General features: G+C 45.6%; 1 protein-coding gene across 12 annotated transcripts in view; it reads right to left on the reverse strand.

The window, feature by feature from the left end:
- BCOR (BCL6 corepressor) overlaps window positions 1-12,800 on the reverse strand; it is a 79,342-nt gene that overhangs the window by 19,883 nt on the left and 46,659 nt on the right. For 11 of the 12 annotated variants that reach the window (XM_074994888.1, XM_074994862.1, XM_074994924.1 and 8 more), the window contains 2 exons: window positions 3,945-4,273; window positions 3,079-3,348 (listed from right to left, as the gene is read on the reverse strand). In XM_074994888.1, the coding sequence (XP_074850989.1) occupies window positions 3,079-3,348; window positions 3,945-4,273 (599 nt within the window). The remainder of the gene's footprint in view (window positions 1-3,078; window positions 3,349-3,944; window positions 4,274-12,800) is intronic. The other variant, XM_074994914.1, reaches the window with a different exon arrangement.

A 12,800-nucleotide genomic window follows, 5' to 3' on the forward strand; every position in this document is an offset into this window, starting at 1 on the left:
CTTATGCTCCAAAATATCTGTTAGTCTATAAGGTGCCACAAGACTTCTTGCTGTTCGCTAGCCTTTCAGAAATTCTAGGCATGTTCTGCGCACTGCCTCCCTACAACAGGGTCTGATGGCAGGATTATAAATCATCATTCAGAATGACAAGGAGTTGGAGGCGAGGGGAAACAAAAGCATATTACCTGTTAAGCTGTGTCAGATACATTGCCTCATTTAAAACAAGAAATCCTGTGGCACCTTACAGGCTAAGGGATCTGTTAGTCTATAAGGTGCCACAGGACTTCTTCTTGTTCTTGCAGATGCAGACTAACATGGCTACCCCTGATTCATTTAAAACATTACATTAGGTTTGCACCTTCTTTATTATTATTTGGATTATTATACATTGTGGTAAAAGACTTGCAACATAGGTGCAGCTGGCCTGGATCAGCTGACTTGTGCTTGCAAAGTTTGTGGAGCTATAAAATTAGACATTTGGGTTTGCGCTGGAGTTATTTACTCAAGACTTAAAGAATGCTACACGGAGCTCTTTCAGTGTGTATATATGTACGTTCTCTACCTGGTAAATAACAACTTGTATAACATCTTGAATCAAACTGCAATTCCACAGCTGTGGAACTGCAAACAGTTACACATGTACTTCTGTAGTTAACGCCAATGAGATTCGAAAACTTATGGTGTCAGACACTTTGCAACAGAACTGCTAAGCATGAGGAAAGGTCTAAGGCCAGTACCTGCCAGTGGCAGGTGAAGGGCTTTTCCATTGTTTGGGAGGGCAGGAATGGACACAGTTTCACAAAGGAAGTTTTTTCTCTCCACACGTATAATTTTCCCGTCCTGCTACTCAGCACTTTTCCAGAGAAACACAGAATTCTCCTTTCTACATCAATTTTGGTGATGAGAGGGTAGCGTCAATCACTGCCCAAAACTAACACACTCTGTCACCAAGCCTAATTCCAAGGGCCTTGTGGCTCCCCATCTTTTGAGCCCTAAAGGGAATCTTCAAGGCCAAATCACAGTGGTTTCCACACTGGACTTTTCATCATTGCTTTGCTCTCTTCTCCCTCTCTCCCTTCCTCCCTCCAGCTCAGTGAAAATTACAAAACAAAACCAGCACCCACAACGCTTTCAGGGAGTAATTGTTAATGTTGAACAAACAGTCAAATCATTTTCATTTAAAAACAACTGAACATATGTACACTTAAAATGTGACATTCACTTGAACAAGAGACTACTCAGAGTGCTCATGAACATCACACAGCAGTCCTGACACAGGGAACGCGGGTCAGAGTCTCTGCTACTGTGACAGAGCAGGGAGGGATGATTATGGAGCATTAAAAAAAACATTCAATTTCAGGTCCCATGGGAACAGAAATAATGCAAATTATAAAGATTACCACAGCAATTTCATAACTATAGCTAAAGTATGGAAACCCAGAACTAGCATGTTTGTCTAGGCCACATGAAAATCTTTCTAGACCAAATTCAGCCTCAGTTGCAACAGGGTTTTGCCTAAGGAACTACGGTCCCAAGTTAGACAAAATCTTCGTGAGCTACAGCAGCGGTGAGCAACCTGTGGCCCATGGCATGCAGCCCCTTGGGACTCTACCTGAGGCCCTCAGACCTCCTGGCTGCCCCTCCCGCCATGCACCTCTTGCACACCAGGGCCCCACAATTCCTACCCCTTCTGCTCCCTCCCAGGGGCATTTGGCTCTGCAAAATGCCTGATTTACACTTCATTCGCACTCCTCCCCCACCCCCACCCCCAGTGCCTGAACAGCTGCAAATCAGCTGTTCATGACCTTCCAGCTGTGGGAGGGAAGGGCAGGAGCAAGGACATAGCACAAATCAGGTGAATCATGTGCTTCAAAGGTGCAGGGGAGGTGTAGGAAGTACAGGGCTCTGGTGCCCCAGTGTGTGAGAGGCACACAGAGAAGGCGGACAGCCAAAAGTAAGTCTGGGTGAGGCAATGGGTAAATCCACAGTGGGCCATGGGCTGCTGCAGCTAAGGTGAAGAGGGACCACTCACATGGCCCACCAGCTATTCAACGTTGCCCATCCCTGCGCTAGAGCAAACCTTTCAAGTTGGATGGGTCTCTACCTAAACCTGACTTCCCAGCAGATAATCTTCAAACCCACAGCAGGCCTCTGTCTAACCCAAGCTCTCAAACTATCTTTTTCAAAGCCAGAGCAAGCTTTATAGTTCATTTTCTCCAAGCTAACTAATACCATCAAATCAGTAATCCTGCTCATGAGGGACCACTTTGTCGCAGCAAGTCTCTGTAGGATTGGAACCCTAAAATGACATTAAAACCTCCCCATATTTTCCTCTACCCCAATAAAAACTATGTTTGTCAGTAGTTACTGGTGCATTTGGCAACTCCTGTTTGTTTACAGTCGTACTGATGCTGAGAAGCATCAAACTCTAAAAACATTTAGAACACTGTCGGTAACATATCCAAACATGCGAACAGATACACCACGCATAACATTCAGGCTCAAATATCAAAACTAGTCCACTTTCTTTAAAAACCACCAACCAGAAACACTCCCCACCCCATCTTTTGTATTAAGGACATGTAATTTACAGAAGGAAAGCAAAATCACCGTTCATTACAGCTCTCCATACACCATATTGAACATTAACATGATTTTATACACTGTTGGACAACACAGCAGTGGAGTTTCAATCTCTTATAGAGCCTCAAATAGGAGTCCAGTTCTCAAGCTATTGCATGCCTTCCACTCCCAATGGCTGTACAAGGAGTGGAGGGTGCACAGCACCACAGGTTTAGGCCTGTGTAGTGGTCTACATCCAAGAGCGTTATCGAGTTATCCCTACTTACCACAACTCCAAACACTCAGATTAAACGACGCTTCTGGTGTGGCTGTCACCAAAAATAACTGGTGTAGAAACGTCAAGTAAAAATCTGTTTGTAGCCACCGCATCAGTGAGGCAGGATTACTTAACCCAGAACTACAGAGAAACTGTAGTCCTGTATACAAATAAGATTTAAAAAAAATAAAGTAAACAGTTCCTGCATCTCCATTTAGAGTATCTGAAGAGATTCTTACCTCGTATCCCAGACGAGCTGCCCTTTGCAGAAGAGTTTCACCGGCATTCTTATTGACAATAAGTCTTCGTGCTTCAGGCGGCATGGGACGACTTGGGGTGGTCTCCTGAGGGGTGCTTGCAATCTGCAACTGCGAGGGCTGAGAGACAGGTAATAATGAGGAAGTCTGCTGCAGGCGATCATAAAGCTTCTGCTCATGTGATTTGGCTGGTGAAGAGTCACAGTCTGAAGTAGGCTCTGGTCGCTTTCTGAATCTTCTTGTTACTGTGACCTGTCAAAACCATTATTGGATTTTTTTTCCCCCCTTTTTAACAATGCACTGATGGGAATATATTTTGTCAGTTAAGAATTACATTTCTGTTCTCATTACAAAAATTTATGGTTACAACTCCTCAGCTTTATACTCCCCAGTCTTTACGTTCAAATTAGGCCATATCTCCGATGGAGAGAACTAACTCAAATATATGTAAATAGCAAAAGGGAGGAGTTTCAATAAAATTACAGCCCACCCCTGCTAGAGAACCCTTCACAATAACAAACCTCTGGCTGTAATGAACGTGGTCCCTAAATCCCACCACGACCTCCACTGAAGCAGTGAGGTCTGACAGCATTAGCTGGAGGAGCTGTCAGCTCCCCCTGCAGCCCTGGGGCTGGAGGAGCTGTCAGCCTCCCTCACCCACAGAAGCAGGACCCTTCCACTATAACAAACCCCAAGCTCTAAGGGGCAAACAGTTTGGATCCCCACGGGTTCATTATAGTGAGGGGGCTTTGTATTTCTACGGAGCACAATAAAGCATTCACTTGAGCAGGCTAGCTTTGCTATACACTCTGTGAGATTAGAGGATGATTAAGTCTACATAAAGATACCTTATCTTCAGTGTTTTCAATATCTGTAGTGTCATCCCCCGTCAGGGATGACCTCCTCTTCCTCTCCTGTAGGGCCAAGTGTTTTGTTTTACACTGACGTTTCCCTGATGGCTTCTCACACTCAGAATATCTTTGCAGTAGGGATGAAGCTTGGAAATCCTCTTCTTCATCTGTGCATGGTACATCTATATTTCGGTTCTCTTTAATTTTCTGCTGTTTGGCAGCCAACCTTGAGGCTGGAGTACAGCTTGGCTGAATCTGTCTTTTGCTGCTCACATTGGTGGATGAAAGGCTCTTCACGGACGGAGAGACCATGAACAGAGGCAATCCTAAATGGAAGGAAAGGCATTACAGGTTGCATAGTGTGCCGAGAGAAAAACCCATTGTTAATACTTAACACTAACTCCTTCACTGTTTATGAGATTCTCCAATTATATTTTTCAAGTCATTATCATTTTACATGTTCCACATTCAAAATGTAAAAATATGTGAACTCGTACAATGCAAAGCTTAAAGTAGCAGTAACTCTCTAATAAAAGCACTACAGGAAAGTATAAACAATGAGAAGTCCCGTGGCACCTTACAGACTAACAGATATTATGCAGCATAAGCTTTCATGGGCAAAGACCCGCTTCATCAGATGCAATGTCAAAATCACATTACAACTGACGAAGTGGGTCCTGGCCCACGAAAGCTCATGCTCCAAAATATCTGTTAGTCTGTAAGGTGCCACAGGACTTCTTGTTGTTTTTATGGATACAGATTAACATGGCAACCCCTCTGATACAGGAAAATATCTTTATACTGTCGTGCCTAGGTACTGCAAAGGCCTAACAGAGCAATGATATGTAACAGATGCACTACAACATCTGGCCTCAAATCAGGGAGCCAAAAGCCTCTCAACTGTGCTGCTCCCTTGCAACTGTGTTATCTGAATGGCAATCCACTTTCTTCAGCAAGTTGCAAATAGCTTGTTTTTTCTGCCTTTTCCAAGTTTAAGTGGCAGTCAAGAGGTATGCGAGGTGGGGTGGAGGTTGGGAGGGAAAGATATTTTGTAACTACAGAACATAAAAATGACCATAATCAGTCAGATCAATGGCCCATCTAGCTCAGTATCCTGTCTTCTGACAGTGGGCAATTCCCGGTGATTCAAAGGGGAATGAGCAGACCAATTATTAAACGATCCATCTAGATCATGTACTATCTGGCAATCAGAGAGGGTCTTTCAGGGAGAGCATCCAGGGAAGACTCAAAAAGGACACTAGGCTCAAAGACAACCATGGATGGAGAAAGCAGCATGTCAGTATTTCAGTGCTTTCCAAGTAATTCTGAAACAGGATCACTGACTCTGTGACTACAAAGTAGATGAACTCCTAGTGGAGTGAGCAGCTCTATATAGTCAAGATGACTGATCAGATACCATGTAAAACTAAAAGGTGGATTAAATAAACTACCTATATGCAAAGATGTTTTGATGCTTTATACCCTTTCTACATTTCCCTGAGCATTGGGCTTCCTCCATGATTTAGAGCAACAAAAGTAAACAAAAGTAAAATTCCAAAGACCTGGAATTCCACAGACCTACACAAGGTGGTCTGGGGTTGGGTGAGAGCTAAGAACATGACAATTTTAAATGGAATTTTGAATTTATCTTCAGAACAGACATGAGACTAAACTTCTGAACCACCTCTCTTTGGGGAAAAAATAAAATAAAGGTGTCTGAAGAGCGGGAACAAACGCTTTCCATCCTGATGCCTACAAAGTAGGGAAGCTTCAGTCAGAATACATTAAACTACCTGCTGAGTGACTGGGGGAAGTGAGAGCTTATAGTTCTCCTTCCCGGATCCACAGGTTCTAAGACCAGAAGGGATTATCATGATTATCTAGTCTAACCACCTGCACAGCACTGGGCACAGAACTTCACCAAATTAATACCTAGAGCATCTCTGAGGAAAACATTAAACTTTGATTTTAAAACAGTCTGGTAAATTGTTCCAACGGTTAACTTCTCTCTTGGTTAAAAATTTGCACCTTATTTCCAATCAGAATTTGCCTAGCTTCTATTTCCAAACAGCAGATCATGTTATACCTTTCTCTGCTAGACTGAAGAGACCATTATTAAATGTTCGTTCCACGTGCAAGCACTTACACACTGCAATCAAGTCATCCCTTAGCCTACTCTTTGGCAAACTAAACAGACTGAGCCAGTCTATCACTATAAGCGCCAGTGTTTCCCAAATGGTGTTCCACAGAAACCTAGGCTTCCACAAAGTGAAAATAAGGGTTACGCAAGAAAATTCCATTAAAATAGTTAACTCCTCTGCAGCTCCCTGCTCTTCCACCACTGAAACAGTAGAAGTACATTTAATTGGTTTAATGGCCGGCAGGGCATTGGGAGGGATCTGGTCACTAAATTAACTGAATTTAGTTCCATTATTTCTGCACCAGGGCAGGGAGCTGCAGAAAGCCCCTCACGTAACCTGCTACCTGAGCAGCCACACCCCTCCGCTGAGCATGGCTCAGCTCTCCCCAGCCAGTGGAACACCTCCACACCGGCCTTCCTTCCACTGGACGCATGTGGCAGCCAAGCTTGGGCTCCCCAACCAGCGCCACGGATGGGTTAGTCCCAGGGGCTGAAGTGGGTAAATCCTGGGAATTGTGGTGGGTTTGTGGGATGGGGGGGTGGGTAAATCTTGGGGATAGGGGGATAGATTTGAGGGCTGAGGTGGGTAAAGCCTGGGAATGGAATTCCGCAAAACTCTTTTGCATTTAAAAGAGTTTCTTGGCCACATAAAAGTGGGAAACGCTGCTATAAAGGCATGCTTTCTAACCCTTCAATGGCTCTTGGCTCTTCACTGAACCCTCTCCAATACATCAACATCCTCCTTGAATTGTGGACACCAGAACTGAACACAGCATTCCAGCAGCAGCCGTATCAGTGCCAAATACAGAGGTAAACGAACTTCTCTGCTTCTACTCAAGATTCTTGTTTATACATTCCAGAACTGGGCTGGCTCTTTCGGCCATACACCACACTGGGAGCTTATGTTCAGCTGTATCCTCCATGACCCCAAAATCTTTTTTAAGCATCACTGCTTGTTTCCCAGGGTAGAGCTCCCCCCACCCCCCAAATCCTGTAAGTGTTCTTTGTTCCTAGATGACATTTATCAATATTAGAAATATGGTGCTCACTTGCATACTGTTTACCAAGTGATCCAGATGCTTCTGGAGTAAGCAACTTGTCCTCGTCATTATTTACTGCTTCCCCAATTTTTGGATCATCAGAAAACTTTATTGGCAGTGGTTTGGTATTTTCACCTGGCCCACTGATTAAAACTTTAACTAGCACAGGACCTTGAGCCAGTCCCTGAAGGTCCCCACTGGAAACAGACCAGGTGGATGACGATTCACCGTGTACAGTACATTCTGAGACCTATCAGCTAGTCAGTTTTTAATCCACGTCTGCCATGTTAGTTCTATATTGTGCGTGGGTACTTTTCTAATCCAAATGCCAGTTAGTACCAAAGCAAACACTTTAAGGAAGATTAAGTCTATTGCAGTAACATGAATACCTCTATCAGCCAAACTTATAACCTCATCAGAAAAAGATATGTTGTAACAAATCTTGTATTAGCCCTTCCATCATGTGGTCTGGGATCAATGTTAGGCTGAGAAGCCTGTAATTACTGACTCATCCAATGACTAAGGTTCCCTTGCTCCCACAGGCCTCAAACTCAGACTCTCTGAAATCCTGATGCTTTCAGAGAAAGAAATGTGGATGAAGCAAGATGGATCTAGATTAGGGAGGACACACAGCACTCAGAACAGAGACCTGCACTTCAAGACACTTAATCTAGAGCAAGGGTCTCAAACTCCTGGCCAGCTGCCCATCTGCAGCTCTAGCAGTTCCACAATCCAGCCTACACACAGCTGCTGGCGTGTGAATCCCTGAGGCATGAGGAGAGTTTACAATCTACCCCTAAATCCAAACCCTGTTATACCCCCGCCCTGCCTCTACTCCACCCTCCTCCCCAACCGCACCCTTTCCTCAAGTCTCCTCCCCTGAGAGATGCAGCCTCAGAGATTACCGAGGGATCTTGCATGGGGCAGCAGCAAGGGCCAAACCATCCCACACCTACCACAGCAGTAGAAGCTGTGGGGAAGTGGAGCTATGCAGCAGCCTCTGCTCTGCTCCGCTCCTTTGCCATCTCCCAGGCCAGCCCAGTCTTGCCACTTAACCACAGCAGTGGGGTGGGCTAGCCTGAGAGATGGCAGTGGAGCAGAGTAGGCTCCCACTGCCATGGTGAGCATAAGGGAGTCCAACCCTTGCTGCCACCCCGGCCTGCCCAGGGCCCAGCAGCCTAAGCTGAGCATGGGACACTGTCCAGCAGGGGACAGCTCTGCACACACCTTCCTTGGGCCACGGGGACATGCTGGCGTGGCACAGAGCTAGGAGTTGAAAGCCCACTTTAGTCCCACTATGCTACTGCTGGTGGGGCCAGGAGCCCCAGGGTGGGAGGCAGGGAGGAAATGCACAGAGACAAGCCCCCTCCCAGGAGCCTGCCAGAGAGGGGTGTCCACTGGCTCATTAGGAGGATTTGAGGACTTTTACTGACTGTAAGGTACACTAAGTTTGAGATTCCTGGTCTAGAGTCTTAACAAAGCCATCTAGTAGGATGTGCAGAAGCTCTTTTGGGATTTATTTTCCTTCAGTTACCCAGACAGGCTTAATTTGCACAAGACTTTCTCGATTTGAGAAAAAATTCAACCACCACTTGAGTGTAAATATGTTATAGAAGTGTGTTTAACATACAGCCCATGGGCCAGCTCTGGCCTACCTGGAGTATTTACCAGACTCTAAAAACCGAGCCCATAACCCATGTGGAATTGTCTTCTACAGCTTTCAGGAAGCCTGAAACAGTAACTGAGGTGCCAATCCTTCTTACCTAAACAGTCTCATTGTAAAGCACAATGACATCCTTCAGTGCCACCACGAATTATTTAATCACCAGGTGTTTTAGTAGGGTACAAAGGTGGGGAATAAAACTGAACAGGGATGGAGTGGAAAGATGGTGGAATCAGACATTGTTTCAGAAGGAGACAGAAGAAGAAGAATAGAGAAGACCTTCAGGGATTGACAATGAAGGAGAGAAACACAGAAAGGGAGCATGGGAAAGGAAAAGAAACAAAGGGCTGAGAACAGGTCTTCCCATTGGGTGACACTGGACATGATAATAAGGTGCCAGCCAAATAAAGTTTGGTTACTACATAAAGGTGAGCTTCTACTTTTAACTTTGCACAAGCTCCCCACTGATAATCACTAAGATCCTAAATCTGTGCATCAGCACACAAACTATTACAAGTTGTGTGGGTTACAGGGCCTTGGTCAATATGGTTCCGAGAGAGTGGCAGTGTCCACAACAGACATTCACATCAGTCTAGGAAACACAGGGCCACCAAAGGGTGATCAAATCTCCACCCTGTCTGATCTTTCTGGCTGCTGTGAATTTGAGGGGGAAAGAGTAGACAGGAATATCCTTGGAGACCCAAACAAGGGAATAACCAGATATCAACAAAGTGTTGGCACCAATGCTGGGACCAGAATTTGGCTCTCTTTTTGGTGGCCTGAGGTACAAATGGGTCTGCTTGTGGAAGAAATTACCTCTGTGCAATCTGAATGGTCACTGGTGTAGCATCCATCTTAGAAATGCTGAGCCAGGCACATTGTTGAACTTGCTGTGGATGTACGTGACTGAGGAGCAGCTGCTGATATACCAAACACAGAACCACCTTTTTGGCCTCTCTATTCTGGCTTTTGTTTTTTGTCTTGCCTGGGCAGCAGTGATAAACCACAGCGGTTCTGTGGTTACTCTTCATAGGAGTGGCTGCAATTCCCAGGGAGACTCTTAAGGCAAAGCCTATTTCATTCCTCATTGCCTGTAACTACAAGCGACTAGTGCAGAGCTGGAATTCCTGGGAAGACTACTTGCACTCAGACATGTGAGGACACACCTGCATTCCCTATCCTAAGACGCCAACACTGGTCACCAGGTAAACGAACATATCAGACACAGATCGCCCCTGAAGAGAGAATGGAGCGTACGCCGCCATTAAAGGGAACTGATGCCAGAAGGTGCTGTCTATGGACAGTCCACACCGTAAACCTGGGAGCCCCGGTGCCTTAGCAAGAGGAAAGCATAAGCTCAGGCAGCACCTGGTGCCAATCTTCTGAAAGTACTGGTCTTCTTTGGGCTAGAAGGTGCTAGAGAATTGCTTGATGTGTGCTAAAATCTGGTCCAATTCCTCCTTTGACACAACCACGAGACCCACGCTGATTTTGAGCAGGGCTCCCAAACGTATGAGTCTTGAGATTAGATAAGGGGACTCTTCTGGTCATTCTCTATAAACCTAGGATGTTCCAGAACAAATTCAGCAAGTACATATGGCAATTTGTCACTGCATATGATTGAGATTGTACACAGAGTGGCAGACCTACCTTGTTGTCTCAGTCCAACTCTCCACAATGTCATCAACATTACCAACGCCCAAAGAGAAGATGACATGCCCAAGGGCACTGCTGGAGCCTGTAATGTTTGCTTCCCAATTGCAACACATGAAAGCCATTGGTGGCAGGGATATATAAGATAAACTTGACTAAGGTCTATGAATCATGAAAAAAGTTGAGGGGCTATTGGATCAGAAAAGCTAAGGCTGACTTCCTTATGCAAGTTCTATGCATGGAGAGGTCTATCTAGGTAACGATGGGGAAGAATTTCCTATTCCTACTAAACAGAGAAAAAACAGATAAAAGAATTTACAGTTCAGTGCAGATGGAAGCAGTAGTTGCAACAAAAATTACTTGAAAGCCCTTACGCGTCTCTCGGGAATGGGTAGGCTGGGCATAATTTAAATCAGGTCTAAGGTGCTATTAAGGGCTTATTCTAGGAATAGAAAGTGTTTCGCATTGTCAATGCGTGCCTGAGCCAGGATGTCTCTGGAAATAGCAACAGAATCTAAAATCAAGCCAACATGTTAACAAGAAGAGAAAAAGATCTGGCACTGTAACAGCAGGAATTGAGAAGGAAAGCTAGTATCCACTTAACAGAATCCAGCTTTCTGACCTTCCCTTACTGAATTCTGTAAGACCTCTTCTTCTAAGAGCACAAGGAGAAAAAGATGGACAGGCTCGTCTGAACCAGTGCTGTTAACACAGTGATAGCTTGTAAAGTACCAGAAAAGAGGCTTTGAATCTGTTCAGACAGCTGATGATCTTCAGGTCCACTAAAACCCACCTTATCAATTAATACTGAGATCGTTTTCTCCCCTGCAAACAACCCTGACTGAGATGAAGGATGAACAATAGTGGCCTTTCGGACAATTTGTTAACTTTATCCAATTGGACTGGAAATCAGTTTAGAGACCTTATTTACTGGCTTCTTTTTGTTTGGGCTGAACCACCTGGCCTCATCAATTCTCAAAAGATGACGGTATGGGGAAAAATGGATCGGCTTTTCCTATGCTCTTCCTCTGTTCAGTTTGATGGGGTCCTGGCTGAGGGTTGGCTGAGTTGCAGGTTTGATACATCACCCGGGAGATAGCCAAACAAGTCTGTTACCAAACAAGCGGAGGGATCGACAACCTTGCTGGACCCATGGGAAAGGTGTGGGGGGAGGGGGGCTCTGTGCACCAAGAAGGGGCAGGGCCTCAGGCAGAAGGGATGGGACTGAGGGCAGCCAGCCCTCACAGCACTTACCAGAGCGTGCCATGGCAGCCCCCTGCTCCCTTTGTCCAGGCAGCCCTTGGAGCTGCAGCAACTTAAAAGGCCTGGGACTATGGCCACTGCTACTGTTGCAGTAGCCGCAGCAGCCAGGAGCACCAGGCCCTTTTGAATTGCACTTGCCCTCTTTACCCCCATCCCTCTACCGGCAGGCCTGCAAACAAGTCACCTGGGATAGCTGATTCAGAGGGCTCAGAGCAGGTGGGAAGCCCGTCTTCAGTCTGTGAGAACTGGGCAAATATTAGAGCCCACCTACACTTAAAAAAGTGAAGCAATACCACTGTAGCTGCATTATTGCAGCACTTTGGTGAAGGCTCTGCCTATGGCAATGGGAGGGATTCGCTCATCAGAGTAGGTAATCCACCTCCCAGGCAGTGTTCCCTCTAATTTTATTCCCACCCATGGGCAGAATAAATTTTGTTATGTGCACCAAGGCTTGTGCGAATGTGCACCACCAGTAATAACACATGCTGTCTACTGTGGGAGCTCTGCGAATCAGTTGGGCAGCACCTGAATCTCTTTTGAGCAGCCAAACAAGTGCTCACTTTACAGGGAACACTGCTCTCAAGAGACAGTGTGTAGCAATGTTAAGGATGGAATTTTCTCATAGCCCTGTCCACACTGGAGGGTTAGGCCAGTTTAACTACATCACTCAAAGGTGTGCAAATCCAGGCCTTAACTACACCTAGGGGAGTTCTCAGAAGAAACAGACTAATGGGCTTCTAAGGGGTGATAGGTCTGGAGGGGGAAGAAAAATTCAATGTTCACAGCCTTTCATCTGCGAGTCCTGGAAGACAGAAGGAGGAAGAGACTCATCCTCTCTGATAAGAGTGGAATGGAGCAAGATGGAAGAGCTATCTCAGAAGATGTAGAGGATTTGTGAGCAGAAACAGCCACATGATTTAGATTTGCAGGGCGCCAGTCAAGGACAGCACAAAGCACAGTGAGAATGTCTGAGAGCAGCTGAGATTTTAAGTTGCTTGCATTTGTGGGAACAATACGTCAGTCACTTGAAGAGGAAACTAAACACTTGAGGTCTGAGAGTTGGGATGGGGGAGAGAAGTATGGTTGCCAGGCTT

Source organism: Carettochelys insculpta, chromosome 1 (assembly GCF_033958435.1).
Source record: "Carettochelys insculpta isolate YL-2023 chromosome 1, ASM3395843v1, whole genome shotgun sequence".
In the NCBI taxonomy this organism is placed as follows: domain Eukaryota; kingdom Metazoa; phylum Chordata; order Testudines; family Carettochelyidae; genus Carettochelys; species Carettochelys insculpta.